Source organism: Salmo salar, chromosome ssa23, assembly GCF_905237065.1.
Source record: "Salmo salar chromosome ssa23, Ssal_v3.1, whole genome shotgun sequence".
Taxonomy (NCBI): Eukaryota; Metazoa; Chordata; class Actinopteri; order Salmoniformes; family Salmonidae; genus Salmo; species Salmo salar.
Window position 1 is genome coordinate 29,496,521 of NC_059464.1, and position 20,700 is coordinate 29,517,220.

A 20,700-nucleotide genomic window follows, 5' to 3' on the forward strand; every position below is an offset into this window, starting at 1 on the left:
GTAGAGAGGATGACATGTTATTGACTTTGACCATCTGCTGTCTATTTGGTTAGAACAATGGTTCTATACAGAGGATGGTTCTATACTGAATGTGTACAAGCAGTGTAGGTAAGGGATGAAGTGAAAACCTATAGGAGGATAGCTCTCCAAGACGAGGGTTGGGCATGAAATGACAGCAGCTGTTTAATACTGAGCCATACTGACTGACGAGTGGCGTGGACTGGTACAGCTCACCTCAGTCCCACATAGTATGTTATCATTTATTTGGCTAAATTATTATCCATAGTTGCCTCTTTTAAAACAGCAACTCATATTGTGCCTTACACAAATTGGCACATATGTATCCCTCCACAACTCAGCACATACAGTTTGTATCCCTCCACAACTCAGCACATACAGTTTGTATCCCTCCACAACTCAGCACATACAGTTTGTATCCCTCCACAACTCAGCACATACAGTTTGTATCCCTCCACAACTCAGCACATACAGTTTGTATCCCTCCACAACTCAGCACATACAGTTTGTATCCCTCCACAACTCAGCACATACAGTTTGTATCCCTCCACAACTCAGAACATATGTATCCCTCCACCTTCCTCAGTGGAGTCCTGACCAGGGGCATCAAACTCCAATGTCTATGTACCCGTTGTGCTGGCATAGTTACTGGACCAGTGGGAGGAGGTGATGCGTCCCATCTCAACAAACATTTCTTCCACCTTGGATCATGGTAAACACACACCTAGTCTTGCTCTCTGTGTATGGTTGTTGTGCGTGAGAGTGTGAGTAATGGGTCTGTGTATGCAAGTGTAGTGTGTAGTGTAGGATATACGTGTTGTGTATATGAGTCTACAGTACTATGAGTCTGTATACACCTTGCATTACAGGCCTGTGTTTTGTTTGCATGCACTTTTCTTGCGTGTGATTTAGTGCAGTGTTTTGTGATCTCCCTCCCTCTCTCTCTCTCTCTCGTCTCCTCAGATATGTGGTGCTCCCCAGACCAGTGTTTCGAGGCAGGGATGGACTACACTGTTCGTCTTAGCTTGCCCCTCTACTCTGCACTCAGCGATGTCCAGTCCTCATGCACACTCATTGACTCGGTTAGTTCCCACACACACACTGTTAAACACCTAGACACAACTGAGACGTTTGCGTAAATCATGCATTGATGTCACCTGAATTAAAATTCAAGCTACAAGGATTTTAAGTTGGGATTCAGCCCTTTGACTCCATACTAAATCTACTTCAATCCTCTGTATCTTTCTGTCTTCTCTACAGATTGTGCTGATGCCCCACTGTAAGAACCTGGAGATCTTCACTGGTTCTGAGGGAGGGGACATGGCCACCAACAGTGCCTGGGACACGTTCCAGCGTTACCGCTGTCTGGAGAACAGCCAGAGCGTGGTCAAGACCTTCTTCAACTCCATCTAGCCTATCAGCTGCACCAAGGAGCTAAAGGTATGGCACCTTAAACATACCTGTATGCTCATCTATCTGTTTCTTAACTAAAGTTCTAAAGGTTTCTTATTGCTCACTAACACTGACGAAGGGCCTGAATTGTACGCCTCTGCTCAAATCAAATCAAATTCTATTGGTCACATACACATATTTAGCGGATGTTATTGCGGGTGTAGCGAAATGCTTGTTCCTAGCTCCAACAGTGCAGTAATATCTAACAATTCACAACAATAGACACACATTTAAAAGTAAAATAATGGAATTAAGAAATATATAAATATTAGGACGAGCAATGTCGGAGTGGCATTGACCAAAATACAGTAGAATACAGAATATCCATATGAAATGAGTAAAACAGTATGTAAACATTATTAAAGTGATTAGGCGCAACTAAAAGGTTGCTGGATCGAATCCCTGAGCTGATAAGGTAAAAATCTGTCGTTCTGCCCCTGAGCAAGGCAGTTAACCCACTGTTCCCCGGGCGCCGTGGATGTTGAGTAAGGCATCCCCCGCACCTCTCTGATTCTGAGGGGTTGGATTAAATGTGGAAGACACATTTCAGTTGAGGGCATTCAGTTGTACAACTGACTAGGTATCCCCCTTTCCCTAGTGTTCCATTTAAAGTGACCAGTGATTCCATGTCTATGTACATAGGGCAGCAGCCTCTAAGGTGCAGGTTTGAGTTACTGGGTGGTAGCTGGCTAGTGATGACTATTTAACAGTCTGATGGCCTTGAGATTGAAGCTGTTTTTCAGTCTCTCAGTCCCAGCTTTGATGCACCTGTATTGACCTCGCCTTCTGGATGATAGCGGGGTGAACAGGCTGTGGCTCGGGTGGTTGATGTCTTTGATGATCTTCCTGTGACATCGGGCGCTGTAGGTGTCCTGGAGGGCAGGTAGTTTGCCGCCGGTGATGCTCTGGGCAGACTGCACCACCCTCCAGTGGTTTTGGGCGGTGCAGTTGCCGTACCAGGCGGTTATACAGCCCAATTGTGCATCTGTAACAGTTTGTGAGGGTCTTAGGGGCCAAGCCAAATTTCTTCAGCCTCCTGAGGTTGAAGAGGCGCTGTTGTGCCTTCTTCACCACACTGTCTGTGTGGGTGGACCATTTCAGATCGTCAGTGATGTGTACGCCGAGGAACTTGAAGCTCTTCACCTTTCAACTGTGGTCCCGTCAATGTGGACAGGGGCGTGCTCCCACATAGTGACGTCTGCCATTCCATATTGAGGCAAACATGCCACTGATCTGTGCTATTTTATCTTTCCTCGATTCCTTGCATCCTTTTTACGCGCCTCCTTCTAAAACACCATCAGAGGAGAGGACCCTAGGTTCCTCGCCTCAGACCTCCAATCGGTTTTGAGAAGCATTCGAGTAGAGAGGAAGTGAGGAGTTAAGCTGAGATTAATTGGGACAGAGCTCATGTCATTGTTTTAGGTGAAATCTGACCTTGAATGATACATTTTATCGTTTTGCAGCACATATATCTTTGTTCTACTTGTGTCTTTCCCCAGATGGCTCTGAATTGCTGATAACATCTGATCTGATGAGACTCCCTATGCGATTTGACTCCTGTATTACTGCCTGTACTCAATACAACTTCCAATATCAAATTGAAATAATTTGATAGACAATGGTAGTTCCCAATCAGACAATTACTATAAAACTAATTTGTTTTCCTCAGTTAAATGTTTGGTGAATGCATGCCGTTGCTTTGTCCTGAGTCCTCCTTTGAATGCTGTGTGTACCATGATGACATGTTAACCTGGGTTTAGCTGGTTAATGAAATTAGTTTACTATTATTTGGCACTAGTTATGTACTGTTAATGTAGCAGGTTCTGCCCCCTGAAATCCAATCGAGAAAAAAATCTGAATTGAAACCCAAAGGTTCCAAGACCTGAGCAAATTGAGAATGAGAACTTGACAAAGACCGATGACTATTGTTAGAGGACAACTTGATGCTTTCACGTTTATTTTGTACACGTTTGAACCATGTTTCTTTGCTTACAGTTCTATATTTTTTGATTCTGACATTTTTCTTTTAGATCTGCGGCAGTGATGTTCTGCTCGCTCAAAGTAACACTTGCAAGCTCTCCACTGGCCTGTCTGCTCGCGGGCACATCCTCTGCTCTCTCCACTGGCCTGTCTGCTCGCGGGCACATCCTCTGCTCTCTCCACTGGCCTGTCTGCTCGCGGGCACATCCTCTGCTCTCTCTACGCTGGCCTGTCCGCTCGAGGGCACATCTTCTGCTCTCTCCACTGGCCTGTCTGCTCGCGGGCACATCCTCTGCTCTCTCTACGCTGGCCTGTCCGCTCGAGGGCACATCTTCTGCTCTCTCCACTGGCCTGTCCGCTCGTGGGCACATCTTCTGCTCTCTCCACTGGCCTGTCCGCTCGAGGGCACATCTTCTGCTCTCTCCACTGGCCTGTCCGCTCGTGGGCACATCTTCTGCTCTCTCCACTGGCCTGTCTGCTCGAGGGCACATCTTCTGCTCTCTCCACTGGCCTGTCTGCTCGAGGGCACATCCTCTGCGCTGTTGATTAAGCGTTTGCTAGCTCAATGATGTTTAATATTACTCAACAGCGTCATCTCGTGCACAATGGACTTTAGAGGCTGATTTGACGCGATACCACACGCATTCACGCGCACACACACACACACACGCACGCACGCACGCACGCACGCACAAGTGGGTCAAAAACAGCAACCTGAAGATGACCGGTAGAAAACTGAGTAGCTCCAAGACCCTCAGGTAAACCAGTTCATTTACAGTCTCGTTTTCTCCCAGCTTTACTTGCCTTTTACAGTGACAAATTACACAATAAATCACAGCTGGTGTTTTGGCAGTGGTGTACATGTCCAGATAAATCACATAGTCTGCAGTCACCTGAGGAACAGCCATTGTTCTCAAGTTTTGTGCTTTCGGCAAAAGGACACTGCTCTCTGTGCACCCATGAAAAAACACAGTCTTCCTCTCAAGTGGTTGCGCATCCAGCCGTTCATTTATGCAAGGCTCACGTTAACCTGGAATGTATTTGAACATTCTGAATGTGAGTGTATTCACAGGGTAGAGTAATATCAACATTAATAAAAGAAGTGTACGGTGCCGCGAGTTTGTGCCTTTGTAGTGTATGCAGTTTGGAAATGAACAGTCTAGATTGTATGTATGTGTGTGTTTTGGGGGCTGGTACTGACCCGCTGGAGGAGGTGCTGGGCAGGGTTCTCCTCATGCCCACCCCTGAGGGATTGAGGTCGTAGGCCAGGTGCCCCTGCAGCTCCCCCAGGGAGAAGTTAGGGCCTGCCCCGGTCACCACCGGAGCTGCATGCAACAAACACACAGAGGGGACAGGTCAGTCAGGGGAGGAACATGTAGCACACTGTACATTACTGTCAATTAAACATGCAATTATCTATGGAATCATACTCAAACATCTGCATAAAGGACATGTAGCACCATCCTCAAGCTCACTCATACATCGCTGCTGAAGAATTGTGTCGCTGTGTGAGCTAAGATATTGTGTTGTATCTGTGTGCCCTTCTCTGTAACAGCTCCAAAAAGTGGACAATCCCAACTGCAGTCTGCTACCATACTTCAACGCTCAGGACAAGAGCAGGAGAATGTGGAATTATGGGTCTGGGGCTGTGTAGCCATCTATCAGCCTTTACCCCATTTCCCGTCTCAGGTTTCCACTAATGTACTTTATATAACCATGTGCATTAATGGCTGCCTGCTGATGTGCTGTGGTCTGGCTGGAGTGGACAGAGATGTTGTTGCACTATACTACACTAGTATGAACTGTATTGTACCGAGCAGTGGGGCGACACAGTGAGCTCGGAGAACAATGGCCCATTTGTTAGGGCAGGTATGCTTATTAACAGTGGGATTGCGTCACTACAGATCCCCCGGCGATCAATCTCTCCCTGACTACACAGTGTACTGAGACGCTGGAGAACACAATACAAAAGGAGGATTCATGGATCTCCAGTGTAGCAATTCCCTCACGTGCACCTTACAGGAACCTCTGGCCAAAGAAGAGTAACCAGGGAGGGAACTGAACACGGGCAGGGGTAGTTGAAAGCATAGAAATTGAATTATTAGAACAGGAATCCCCATTCATGTGAAGGATTCTATTTGTATAGTTGAGCTGGATAGCCGTGGTGATGTAAACAAGCTCAGTAATTACAACACATTCTGCTCTGTTTAATTACACTGGTGAAGTAGGTCAGTGGAGAACTCATCATTTCTAAAAGGCGACTAATGTCTCCTAGGATATGCATCCCACATGAGGCCTGGGTAAATAAAGTGGAGTGCACTTAAAAGTAACCGATTAGTTAAATAAGCTAATTATGTAAGTCTAAAATCTAAATCAACGCCTTTTGGGGGGAAAACGCGAGCATCGATATTAGCGTAAATACATCATACAAGTGTTGTGGAGTTTGTGACACGAAAACCAAATCTGCATGTGTCACATAAACAAAGGTGCAGGTGAGAGTTCTTATAGCATAGCGCCATGGGCAGCTGAGGATTTGGGGAGTCGAGGGGGTGAATCTGGACTAGCAGTCTTTTCCCCAGGAGATGCCAGCTGGCAGGTGGTTAATTGAAGTCTTTAACTTCTACATTTATTCCAATTAGTCAGTCAAAATGCCACACGGAAAACAGAGAGCCAGTTTGACAGGTGTAATGTGAAAACAGAGAGCCAGTTTGACAGGTGTAATGTGAAAACAGAGAGCCAGTTTGACAGGTGTAATGTGAAAACAGAGAGCCAGTTTGACAGGTGTAATGTGAAAACAGAGAGCCAGTTTGACAGGTGTAATGTGAAAACAGAGAGCCAGTTTGACAGGTGTAATGTGAAAACAGAGAGACAGTTTGACAGGTGTAATGTGAAAACAGAGAGACAGTTTGACAGGTGTAATGTGAAAACAGAGAGCCAGTTTGACAGGTGTAATGTGAAAACAGAGAGCCAGTTTGACAGGTGTAATGTGAAAACAGAGAGCCAGTTTGACAGGTGTAATGTGAAAACAGAGAGCCAGTTTGACAGGTGTAATGTGAAAACAGAGAGCCAGTTTGACAGGTGTAATGTGAAAACAGAGAGCCAGTTTGACAGGTGTAATGTGAAAACAGAGAGCCAGTTTGACAGGTGTAATGTGAAAACAGAGAGCCAGTTTGACAGGTGTAATGTGAAAACAGAGAGCCAGTTTGACAGGTGTAATGTGAAAACAGAGAGCCAGTTTGACAGGTGTAATGTGAAAACAGAGAGCCAGTTTGACAGGTGTAATGTGAAAACAGAGAGCCAGTTTGACAGGTGTAATGTGAAAACAGAGAGCCAGTTTGACAGGTGTAATGTGAAATGTGTTCCCTATGCATCATAATAACTCACCCACTCATTTAGTTTTGATAACTATAGCTACAGTATTCTACATCAGCTGTGTGTGTGTGTGTGTGTGTGTGTGTGTGTGTGTGTGTGTGTGTGTGTGTGTGTGTGTGTGTGTGTGTGTGTGTGTGTGTGTGTGAGGTGTTATCAGCTTTCTGTTCCCTCAAGAACAACAAGTATACTGAGATAAGAACAAGTGTGACAAGTCCATCTGCGGCAGCAGCCGGGGGATATCCCTTCTGGCAGTGACCAGCAAGGTCCTGGCCAAGGTGATGCTACACAAGAACAGGAGCAGGGAACTACTATGGGGCATTCTACTCAAATGTGGCTGTCCAGACAAATGTGTCAACATCCTTTTCCAGTTCCATGATGGGATGATGGCTCAGGTGGCTATAGGAGGGCAGGAGTCAGTGCCCTTTGGAGTAAGCATCAGTGTGAGACAGGGCTGTGTGCTGGAACCTGTCCTCATTAACATCTTCCTCCTATGTGTCACCCAGCTTCTCCACAAGGAGCTTGAGGACAGCAGCGGGGTTGTGGTGGACTTCAGGCTGGATGGAAACCTATTCAACATCAGGAGGCTCCAAGCAACCACCAAGGCTTCAGCTGATGACTGTGCTCTTGTGACCCACACTCTGGAAGACCTTCAGTCCGTCCTTGTAACGGCTGTGAGGGTCTGTAGCAGGATGGGACTGTCTATCTACACCACCAAGACAGAGGTGGTCTGTCAATGGAGATCCGGCCCTCCACCCACCATGCCTGTCTTCACCATTGAACACAAATCACTGGCAATAGTGACATAGGACAACACTCCTTGGTATCATACGGATGCAGCTACTGCAACACTGGACTGGCCTGAGGCTGCAGGGGAAACTCACTGCTCTGGACTGTGCTGACCACTCTGTCTCCCAGCTACTGACCACACTGGACTGGCCTGAGGCTGCAGGGGAAACTCACTGCTCTGGACTGTGCTGACCACTCTGTCTCCCAGCTACTGACCACACTGGACTGGCCTGAGGCTGCAGGGGAAACTCACTGCTCTGGACTGTGCTGATCACTCTGTCTCCCAGCTACTGCAACGCTGGACTGGCCTGAGGCTGCAGGGGAAACTCACTGCTCTGGACTGTGCTGACCACTCTGTCTACCATTCCATGTACCAGAATGCTGCCGTTGGCGAGAACATTCTCACCTTTACTGTTAAGGCAAGGCTGCAAGTTATACCAACACAATATAATCTAGCACTCTGGTACCCATTTTGTATTCTACATAAGTCAAATGTAATGCCCATGTTGTGAATGGCTTCTGTTCATACAAGGATTTGTACATTGCTAGACATGACCGCCTTATTGACCTGATCGCCAGTGAGGTGAGACAAGTAGTCTCACCAACAGCACACATGCAGAAACATTCTTGTGCAAGGGGAAGCTGGTTTGATGTTGATGTGTTTTCCTGTGTGTCAAATACGGCAGATATTGTTGTTGTGGGGGGAGGTAAGGGAGAGGTGCTCATTTTGGAAGTGGTCTGCTCATTTTAAGGCTACATGGAGCAGGCCTTTGCCGAGAAGCTGCGTAAGTATCCGCCTCTCGCGGCACTCTTGGACAGCCTCGGGTGGAGGTACAAGAAGGTGGTGCTGATATTTGGCAGTCTTGGCCACGTACACAGGCCTGCAGTGCGTGGCCTCCGGATTGTGGGCCTGACAAAAACTAGGGCAAAGCAATTGGCTATGTACTACTCAGTTTCAGCTGTCGTGGGCAGCTTAGCTGTTTGGAGAAGGATGTGCTTTCTGTACCTTTGAGTGCCATGCATACAGGGAGCTTTGAAATGTTTGGATCCTTTTGTTGCAGTGGATTCAAATAAAGTATTTCAAATCGGTGTGTGAGTGAATGTACGCTCATCAGAGCTTGTCGTTCATACTGAAGAGCATTTATTTTGAATGACAAATGAAGACCCTTCGGAGAAAGGCATTATCACTGTGGAAACTGAAAACGTGATCAATTACATACGACAGATGGGTGAGCTTCTCTCCCTTCAGCTCCCTTCACTTGCGCTGCCTTTCAAATCTGATTAAACTCAATTTCTAAACATAATGAAATAATGTATGTAAATGATGACTCAGATTGGGGGGTAAGTGAATAGAGGTCACAGGTGGTGACTAGTGAAGTCTGTGTGTGGCTGGGAGACGATGGTTATTCATACGGAGGGATTAGGGGCTGGCCATGTGGGAGCTGTGTTAATGTGGCCCTAATTCACTAATGCCAGGCCTGGTGAGCACAGCATCCCCAGCCAATCCCAAAGCTCAAAGCACACAGCACAGAACACGCAGTCTTGGCATTGTGAGTAGAACATATTAAATGGATATAACATCTGCACGATCCACAATCCACCACGAGACAGATAAAACAACATGAATGATGAGGAAGTCATCCTAAAGCCCTATGATCTGATTCCCGGTCAGAAATCATTTTGAGTGTCTGATGGGGTGTAGACAGTAAGGAGGGGTTTACTCATGTTGACTGTGATTAATGCTGTAAGTGGATTACGTTAGTATCTCCCGTAATCCTGGACCTGGATATTCCCTACCATCTTTGTCACCTAGGCTGTTATACCATCCATGTGTTTCCTACCTCTGTGTATCCATCTTATGGGGTATGGTTGAATAGCAGTAGTGGAACAGACAGCAATAGACTAGGAGCTCAGCTACTGATGGGAGCAGAGTGACTGCTGCCAGAGAGGCTGGGAGTTTCCACCCGCTGCCTGAGGGCCAGAGTTTGTGAGCTAGCTCATTTTTCACGGAAGAGGGCTGTCAGAACTTGAATCACCATAGTTTATGTGACACATGTCCAGCTCCTAAGCATGTTGCTGTGTAAGTTATGGGAGTTATAAGGAAAGCAGCCACACATGCCGTTTTAACAAAGAACGGTAACAAAAAAGATGTTATTGCACCAACACACTCCGTCCATCCATTCAACCACAAATATATAAAAACACACGTAGCTAAATAAAAGGTGAAAATCTTACTTCTGGACACTTGCACCAGCTCTGTTACATTAAAAACTCCTGACGTCACAAAGCTTTCCTGAAACTCAGGAGCATCTGGAAAACACAGAGATGAGTCACCATGGAGAGTTCTGTGACATAACACAACAAGCATTACAGTAACTTCTCACTTTTAAGAGACATCACAAGACACAATACATGGCAGAGTATCAGCAAGCCAGTAAAGCACATGCCCATAATGTTTTACCCTAACAGCAACCTGGAATATATTGGATTCCAAATATTACAGTGCTTATGTCACTGTCTGGCAGTGTGTAAATGTGGATGAATATGTCATTGTGTGTTGGTATTTGGATGTGTGTGCGAGTCGATGGGGCCCCTTACCCATGGTGGCAGCTCGGCTATCCTCCTGATCTGACCCAATACCTGTGCGTGGGCTACTGCTCTGCTCTGACTCTGAAGAGAGGGAAGGAAAGGAAGAGAGAGGGGGGAGAAAGAGAGAAACAGGGGGGGAGAGGATGGGGGGGTGAGATACATAAGTCTAAACCCAGCATAATTGGTTTCAGTTTCTACCATGTAAAAGGCTCATTTGAGGGTGATTAAGTAGTTAGAAACAGTCTCCAAAAATGAACATATTTAGTGAGGAATAATGGGACAAATATCAAATAAGTACTATATTGAAGTAAAAGTTTATAGATAGTGCTAAAGCTATTATAACAAGTATGGTTTCAGAAAAATAAAATTGGCCTGCCACAAAAATGTGAAACATGATCCAAATACCTCATTATAAAACTGCCTTGTTTGGCAAGTCTAACTAGATTAACAATTTACTTATTTATTTAACTAGGCAAGTCAGTTAAGAACAAATTCGTATTTACAATGACAGCCTAGGGACAGTGGGTTGACTTCCTTGTTCAGGGGCAGAACGACAGATGTTTACCTTGTCAGCTCGGGGATTTGATCTTGCAACCTTTCGGTTACTAGTCCAACGCTCTAACCACTAGGCAACCTGCAGCCCCAACAACTATGCACCGCCCTATGGGACTCCCAATCACGGCCGGTTGTGATACAGCCTGGAATCAAACTAGGGTGTCTGTAGTGACGCCTCAAGCACTGAGATGCTGTGCCTTAGACCGCTGCGCCACTCGGCAGGCTAATCTTTTTGTTCTGCCAAAATGTACACTCAGTAAAGCATCACAACAATGGCAAGGCCACACAATCCAATACAATCTACTTTTGTATCTGCTTAACCTGGCAAATGCAGTAAATACAAGCTAAATAAATAGAGTGCAGTCCAAACCAGAATGGGGATTCTTAGTACGAAATCAGAGCATACTAGATTTACCACAAAGAGTCAAAGGGAACAGCAGTAAAAATCTAAAAGTAAATAAATAGGGCCCTCCTCTATCAGATAGGCATGATTCCACTAGCGGATTAAAGCCACACACATTCCACACTGCTCCACAAGTTGGAGTTTAGAGCCTGTGGAGGGAGCGCCTCATTGTAATCTTCACACGGACTCCCCATCAGTAGAACGAGCACACCGCTTCCTCTGGACTTCCCTCTACACTGGACGAGTGAGCCAGACACCCTACTGTGATGTGTGACAACCACAGCAGACTGCACCACCACACAGGTAGCAATGACTGTCTTCCTCATGAAGATCTGTAGTGAATGGCATTATTTCTACCTTATCCCCCTTATATGTTCTTCCACAGCCACTTCGATGGTGCTCAAGCTTATAATCACTATCATGGGGCGATGTGCTAAAGAATTGGCAGGCAGCATTCAAACTGATTGAGGAGTATGGTCGACCTCTGGGCTGTGGTTTGTTCTGTGGCTAATCTACTGTAGTAGAAAGACAACGAAAGAAACATAAACAAACAGCCATCTTGATTTTACTCTGGCCAAGTCAGACATACCCTGCCAATAAAACGTCTGCAATTGTTTCTCTCCTCTGCTATCTTTAATACTCAATACATTCCTGCCAAAAGCTGCAGCGGATTCTAGGCAGGCCACCCTCAGACAAAATCCCTGGCACCAAGAGAAAAATAAATAGGGAACTATAGCAAGAGAAGGCGAGAGAGACTGGCACACACACACACACACACAAAGACACGTAATGCCCCAAAGACATTGCTGGGGAAAACAAATACATAGTTAATGCATTTTCTTTATCATATTTTCCAAAAAATATGGGTTTGTAAGGGTGTTTGTGGGGGGGGTGATGCCATGCTGATGCAATAAAACGTGGCCGAAACAAGAGACCGTCCATTTTCCCTCCGAAAGTAGTTGACTGCCATTTTGTTAACTGTTAACATTGTGTCTTAATGTTTTCAAGTCATATTGTTTTGATGGTTTTATCATTGTAAGAGTTAATGAACAAATCTCCAACACCTCTGAGATACCATTCAAAAGTGAGAAATTCCTAAATGTCAGAAAGGATAATAAATGGGCATTGCAGCTGTCCCCTCGTGAACTTGACCAGGGTTCAATGAGGGCAAAATGTATCTACTTGTCCCGAAACTTTTTTTTTTTTTAAGTTTTATTTCACATTCCATCAAGATAAACACTTTGAAAATGTGTTATTACGCACTTTCAGAATTTGACTATATCGCTCCCTCTCTTTCTCTCTCTCTCTATCCTCACCCTCATATTCCCGACCTCATCGTTACACATTTATATATATATATATATATGTTGTGGCACTTGTTGTTGCTATTTTCTTTCCAAGTAAGTTATTTCTCTGGCCAGGGATTGCTAAACTAAACATACATTTTGGCAGACATTTCATGTGCAGAGGACTTTAGTGTTGGCAGCCATTTTAGATTGCTCTTTCTCCCGTCTCTCTTTCACTCACTCTTTCCCTCCCTCCCCCTCTCTTTCTCTCTCTCGCCCAGAGAAAGAACACACAAAGTACAACTAACCCTGTTGAAGAGTGCCAGCATGATCCTGTGCCAAATCACCCCTTCAGACGAAAGACGAAAAGAGAGAGAGACAGAGCAGTGCCACTTAATTGCTGTTGGCAGACAGAGAGAAAGAGAGAAAGAGAGGAAGAAAGAGAGAAATAGAGAGGGGGAGAGAGATGCACAGAGAGAGGGTTTTGAGAGAGAAATATATTTTTGCTATGGAAGTGACTTAACCAGAAACTCCTTTTAGCTGAGTTACTCTGGAATCAGTGTGTCACAGTTAAATTACAACACAGAACAGACAGCATTACAAGCACAGGGAAGCAAAGTAGCTTCCCTCATCAGTCCAACCAGGGGACACATGCTTGTCTGAAGTAAACTACCAGAGATATGGTCCAAGCTGCAAGTATACTCGTAACTGAGAGATTCTTGTAACACAACCCTTTGTACAGTATATATTTTCCCATAACAGGAAAACCACAAGGCTGGTGAATTTGAATTTCTACAATGCACCCAGTATTTGGTTTCATTTTGATCTCATGACATTATTGTAAATACAGTGGCTGGCTGGCTAAAGCCAACACTGCCGGCTGAAGTGGACAGAGGAAGCTAAGCGAGGGATTTTGAGGCAAGGCTGTCTATTCACATTTACCCTGGTGCCTGGGCAAATTTGGAGAGACCATCTTTGGCTTCTCCCAAACCCATTACCCATCAGTCACTAGGTGAGAGGAGCTATTTCTCCAGCAGGTCAGTTTCTAGCAGGAACGAGAACCGAAGCTATGATGATGTGACAGTGGAACAACATAGGTCAAAACACGGAAACAATTATGACCTGTCTGTTCCCTTATAACTTCATATGAATCACAGGCATTTCACATGAATCACAGGCATTTCATATGAATCACAGGCATTTCATATGAATCACAGGCATTTCATATGAATCACAGGCATTTCATATGAATCACAGGCATTTCATATGAATCACAGGCATTTCATATGAATCACAGGCATTTCATATGAATCACAGGCATTTCATATGAATCACAGGCATTGCTGTGCTCTCAATACTACACCCCTTACTGGAGCAGTTAGGAAAAACAACTTCATGAACACGACCCACCTACTATGAGGCTTTAATATGTAGCGATAACACACTAATTCATTACAATAATCAAGCTTCTGGTATAGAGAAGGCTACCTTGTAACGATCAAACCGATTGTCTACTTTAAAATCTCAAATGGAACTGAACAGTCAATTCAAATCCAATGTGTAACTGATAGCCTCTCGAGTGTGTAACAAGCTAATCATCAGTAATGTTCTATTTAGCACAATTGAGCAAAGCTCATCTAGGCTCTACAGTAAGACCACTGTGGGAAGGCACCCCCTTCAGTATAGGATAGAACTTATATCACTCATATTCTCAACCACAGTACCGAACACATTCCCCAAAACATGAATATCTACCGTTTACTTATTGTTGTAGTATGTTCAAGTATATCGTATGATTTACTAGTTTGGAGTAATATGGGAAAATGCAGATAAATAAAATGATATCTAGTGCTTGTGCCATGATATAACACCAGGGGCTCCCTCTTGTAATCGTTCTCAGCAGTCTGTCACCGTGTTTCTCTGTGGTGAGACTGTTCAGCTCGCTGCAGCTGAGCTCAGAGAACAAACCAATCAATGGAGTTCTGCCCCAGCAACAGAGCTACCGAGCTCACCCCTCTCTCTTCATTTTACCTCTCCATCTCTCTCCGTCTCTCCCTTCTCCCCTCAGCAACCCCAATCAATTTCACATCTTCAATTACATTTACATTTTTTGGAATGACAAGAACAAAGCCAACGCAGAGATATTACAGCAAACAAAAACTTTGATAGCCTCTTTCCCTATGTGTTCGATTTCTTTCCCCCTCTTGCTTGCACTTCTTCTCCCTCTCTTCTTACCCCCTCCGTTTCAGCCCATGCAGACAGTCTGAATCTGCATGGGCAGGCCCAGCAGCCCTCCCCACCCACAAACTCCCCACGCTGGTTAACATTTAGAATGGGAGACAGCAAATAGAAGAAGACTGGCCTGCTGGACCAGAATCCACATAGAAACCAATCCTACGGCCAAATGATCTAACCGTCTAATGAGTTCCATGGTGTTGTTAAACTAATCCTAATTTATTCAGAATAAGGTGCAGAGACCGCTAATTTATATTTAAAATAGCTAACCTCTCTTGCACACAAAGCAAGTGCTGACTGCACTGGCTTGGCTGGTAGATGGCTGCTTTAATCTTGCTTATACTATATATTTCAAGGTAGATTTTCTTACAGCTTTAGCCTAAAGCTGGGTTGTTGCTGAAACATACACAGTGAGGGTCACTCGCTCTGATTACACAAGTGAAAGTCTTTGCAGAATTACAGAACCCTCAGTCAGCTTGGAGAGCATTCTCCTTTTAATTCATTCAGAAAAAAATGCTGAGCATGAGAGAATCAGGTGCTGCAGGACTGGCTTTAATTTGACGCAGCCATCCTTTTATGTGCTGGAGCACTGAAGTGTTCTATATGGAGTCTGAGAGAGAGAGAGAGAGAGAGAGAGAGGCTACGCTGAGGAGAACTGAGCAGAGGAGAGCCCTAAGTCACGTCTGTCAAACACACCGCACAGCTCTCAAACTGATAAACAGCATCAGCCCACCGTAAAACACAGACAGAAAAACATACAGGGATCTGGAGAAGAAAAAGTGAGACGCAAGCACAGAGAAGGATGAAGGGAGAGAAAATGAGATGACAGCTAAAAAGTAAAGTAGGGTAGAGGTCAGGTTGTCGTCAAATAATGTCACGATACCAAAAAAGACAACTAAAATGAATGGACAAAGTCAGGCAGCTGAAAAATATGTCAATGGTAAAAGAAGCACACTACGTAGCTGCAAAAAGCCAAACTTGCAGCCCCGCTGCTGGCAGACTGAGATTCCAGGAAAGGAGTTGGTTACAGTGGATATCAGGAAGTCAGGCATTGGTGTGAAAATGGTGGGTTCTGATAATTGGACCAGCTGACCTTTCCTTGCAGTAGAGTGCAGCTTCCTGTGGTAGTGGGTCTTTAAGGAGTGGGAGGCGGCATGACAGTAATAACACATCAGGCATTTTGCTCAATCAGGAGAGGAATAGCTACCAGCTGGGGGAAGGATACTCACTCAGATACAGAGGACACAGTGTCTGCATGTGGGTATGCACCCACGGACGCACACAGTCCTCATGTAGGGTGAAACAAAACACACAGACACTACACATGGTGCAGCACACAGTATGACCAAAGACAGTAAGGCACACAAACGCTGACTCTGCCATGATTTGCAGTCAAATGAACGACCCCTCTCTGAGTTCCATCTTGGTACTTGTTACCACATAGGAAGTCAAACGAGAAACACTGAAAGAGGTATTTTGTAAGAGGCAGAAAGAAGCCATGGAGTCTCCCGACTACAATTAGTGCTGCCAGCGTGAGTCGTGCCACGGGAGGTCAGGGGATTTTATTCCAACAGTGAGAGCTATTAAACAACTATAGTGACTAGTCCTGGGCATTAATAGCTCCAGAGAAGGCCTCGCTTGTGTTGTGCTTTTCCACAAACCACAATATAAAAAACCAGATGCGAACGCTGTGTTCTTTTCAAGTTATTTTTGGACGGATTTCATAGACATATTAAAATATATATTTATATGTAAGGTTTTAAACCACCCACCATCCCTTTTGGATCGGCTATAAAGATCTCTCCCTGCAATTTGAGCGCAACATGTCATTTGCGTGGACACGTGGAGCGGTGTGCACACAAAACCTTGCATATGAAATAATGAATGATAAAACACACGCACATCTTTACAATTAACCGCAATCTGAATGTCTTACATCATTTTCTTTCCATCCTCGGGGAGTCGTTGGTATGTGGCTAAAATTGGAGAACAGCATGATGGGGGTTTTCAGCCAAGCTTTTTTTTTATAGTTCATGTATTTAACCCTTTATTTGACCAATCTGATTTGGTCACCTTATAACATACAGATGCAGGATTTTAATTTGATCACTCTTTTGTTGCTGAGAATATTCATGCACAGCAGAAAATGCAAATTTGTAGTGTATTTGTAGTGCCTGTTTGTGTTGGAGACAGCTCCAGGAGTCTACCCACCACCAGGACTCTAAATAGAAAGGAATTACCACCATGCAGGCAGGCTGTCCTTCACACTTCCTCTGTCTTCCATTCACAGCCGATTCCATTTCAAATAGGCTTTTCTGGCTTGGCAACAATAGAGTATATCCATAGCATAATTTCACTGTGGTGAGAAGCCCCGGCTAGCTCGCTGACCCCTTTCTCTACACCCTCTGTCTCCAGTTTAAGTGGACTTTACTGGAATGACAATAACGTGAGCCAGACAGCAGAATTGAATGCAAACAATAACATATATCAGACCACAATGGTACGCTGTAGGAACAACTTCATGGACAGACCCCCCAAGGATGTTAATATCTCACTTTACTACTACTCTCTGTTTGCCCCAGCTAATTTTTTACACAGAGGGCCAATGCCTTGTTATTCTGTGTGGTCAATAATCACTTCTCACATACTGTTCACCAAGCCAGTTAGTTATACTAGTATGATATATCATTACTATTTCAAAAAACTTTCCCAAGTAGCCCTGGCCTGGGTGTGTGTCCATCTGTAACCACATGGGGCAGTGTAGAGGTCAGTAGTTTCATGAGAGGCTCTGATGCACAATTCCCTACTGATACAGCATGCTTTGGCTTAGATGACCCAGCCACAACCACTACTATAGTACGGTACACTGCTCTGCTGGTGAGTGTAGAAATGTACAGCTGTCACATAGACACAGGATGAGTCTGATGAGTGTTTCTGCAAACCAGCAATGGATGTTAGGCTACACTGCATCTACTGTAATACATTCAATTGAAGCACTAGCGTAATCAGCAATGACTGTATATATGAATGGACAAAGCCATTGATCATATGACACCATTCACTTCCTGGTTACTACAGGAAGTGTAGGCTAGCTCAGTGCTGCCCCCTTTCATTGAGTAACTCAAGTTAAAGGCCGACCGGGATACTGTTGGCTGCCATTAGCAACTAAATTATCCTTATAACGTCTTCTGTGTACGATTTAAAACATAATCAGTTCAAGGACATACATCTGGTCTATTAAAAGCAATTATTGGTACCATGATTGTCTTCGAAACATATTTCTATTCACATGAAGAATGACCACGAAAACTGCTATTTTCCCATTCATTTTAATGGGGATCCTGTTTTCTGCTAACAAGCCTGTCAGAATTGAACTTCCATGGCTTCAATGGGAAGGGGCAGTTTTTCACCCCTGGTAATCAGTCACTACAGGACATTTAATTGGCAGATGCAGATGCAGATGCTGTCATCCATCCTATTGGTGCAGCATTGAAGTGAGCCAATGAAGTCAGGGAGGCTAATGAGAGTCAGACATAGGTGGTCTGACACTCTGGCATCTTTACGCCACATGTTAGGGGTGAGCCAGCAGCGACCAGAAAGAAAAAGGGAGGTCGTTAAACGACCAGAGTGGTTTTCGTAAGATTGTTTGTGTTCTTTTGACGAGCACCAATCTGTGAGCTGTCAAAGTGCAGTCTGGGAACAGAGAGGAGAGGGACAGAGAAAGAGAGATTTCTGTAGGTCTCATGTTTTGTTTAGATACAGTCTAATATGCTGTTGAAGATACTTATTCAAACTGGAAAATTTGCTGAAAGTATTGCCTTGAAAGTGAGGCTTCACTTAACATTCTCTCTGTTCACACCACTTATCTCAGTACTCCTATCAAACTTGCAGCGCGTGCCACAAGTGTCGAGAGAGAGAGCAGAGGATCAACACAGGAGGTCATCTGAGGCAACCCTCCTCCCACAGAATAGCTGGGTGCCTGCCTGGTGCCTGCCTGGTGCCTGCCTGAGTGATATGATGTGTTGTATGGATGGATGGCAGCTCCAGTTGATGGACTGTGGCTTGGCACTGGTGCCTAAAGGATTAACCTCAACTACAAGGCAAAATGAATCCCTCTGGAGGGAAAATTGTCTTGTCAAAAGGGGATCTGGGAGGGCTGGGGACTGGGACTGACTCATATCTTGGGTATGGTGGATATAGAATTTGAGAGGTAGACCTAATGACCACACTATAGCTAAATAATTCAGCAAAAAGCACATAAGTCTGGATTGAATCAATTCAATAAAGCGGTGGGGGAATGGGGTGACCGAGTACATTTCATGACGCACTCTCAAAGCTGTGGCTTTGCGATTCTTAGATACCACCCCAAGACATGAGAAGACGAATTACAGGACGACAGTTATCTAGCTACCTTTCCCCCTGAAGTTGTGTTCTCACCCCTGACGTAGGCTACGTGGTGGCGCGCTTCACATCCAGGGTGAAAGTAGATTTCTTCCCAGGACAGGACCTCCTTTATAAACAATTTCATGGGCCTAATCATAGCATTACATGTAGAATCCCTATTCATCCAATAGGATCTCTGTGGGCCTAGTCGTAAAGATGTGTCATTTAACTTTTAAAATGTATGACCTTTTATTGTAGAATCAACCAGTCATGATGTTTTCATCTGGTTTTCTAAAACAATCACTTCAAAGGGCTCCTTTACTAGGCTACCCGTGCACGTTCATCCACTCACAACATATCTTCTAAACAGTGGTGAACGGAAACAGACATCTGTTACACAAAACACCAGGAAGTGTAATGACATTCAGCGATTGTCATTAGGCCAGAATTGAAGTGTCCATTACTGTCCGCACGCGTCTCTGTGTCGCCCACACTTCTCTGCCTTGGCAGAATGTCAGTGTTCTCGTCAAACCACATCCCATTTTGGAGCTATACCACCTGTTTGTCATGCCTCTGACATGCGGTAATGATAAACAGTTGCGTAATAGCCCACCGTTTTCTTGACATTTAGTTTTAATTATTGTGATAGGTTCATGTTTTACGGGTACGGCATACCCCCACTATTTATTTTGCCGGGACACTGTACCGTACTGCTTTACTTTCACCCCACAGCTCCCCAGTTTACAGGGAGGGAGGGTTGATTATCTGCAGTACCAGAAGCCTGTCCTGGGACTCTGCTCTGCCTGATTACACTGAGGAGACGTTGGGCCTGTTTACCATATCAGATTTAGTGGAATTAGGGGAAGCATCACTGCCATGAACATTGTCATTATCACCAATCTACACCCTACAGTTAAAAACTACCCTAACCAAGCTAGAGTCACCAAGACAATACAGTGGGTTGTTGTTGCTGAAACCCTACTCTGATTAAGACTGTAGAAATGGAATGAAATAACAGATGGTTGTCATCCTTTTGCATGGAAATTATAAAACAACAGATCAATCAAGACTGAGGCTCTTTCCATCTGTGTGGGATGAGAAAAACATGCGATAGACTGTTATGGTTCTAATCAAAATGAGGGTGGAATCAATCACAAATGCAATCCATGAGGTTGAAGGAGATAGAAAGTAACTTTAAAAAGAGTTGAAAGACTTGCTCCGTTGACATGCTGTTCTCTCCATATTTCACTAACTGGTGTGTTATTTTAACTTTAATATCATACTCTGAACTAAGATTGACCCTCTCTGGCATAACGTTTGTTTCAAAAATATTATATTGTACTGCGCCGTAATGGCTACTGACAGAGAGAGAGAGGGAGGGAGGGAGGGAGGGAGGGAGGGAAAAGGGGACGGAGGAGAGATTGAGGGTGTGACGTAGCACTTGTCCTGAAATGCCCTTTCTTCATTACGTGACTGTTATTCCCCTCCCCCAACTCTCTCTCTCCCCACCCCGCTCTTATTTTTCTCTCTCACTATCCCTCTCTGTACAGTTTTATTGTGCAACAATGCAGCAAACATTTGCATTAACGTCAAGCCATCTGGACTCGTCATTAGAAAGGGAGCTATATCTCTCTCTCTCTC

General features: G+C 44.7%; 1 protein-coding gene across 9 annotated transcripts in view; it reads right to left on the reverse strand.

Annotated features, from left to right (window-relative positions):
* LOC106584361 (nuclear factor 1 C-type) overlaps positions 1-20,700 on the reverse strand; it is a 112,878-nt gene that overhangs the window by 22,416 nt on the left and 69,762 nt on the right. For 8 of the 9 annotated variants that reach the window (XM_014169587.2, XM_014169585.2, XM_045705924.1 and 5 more), the window contains exons 3-5: positions 10,207-10,278; positions 9,844-9,918; positions 4,652-4,775 (exon numbers count right to left, since the gene is read on the reverse strand). In XM_014169587.2, coding sequence (XP_014025062.1) covers positions 4,652-4,775; positions 9,844-9,918; positions 10,207-10,278 — 271 coding nt within the window. The remainder of the gene's footprint in view (positions 1-4,651; positions 4,776-9,843; positions 9,919-10,206; positions 10,279-20,700) is intronic. The other variant, XM_045705925.1, reaches the window with a different exon arrangement.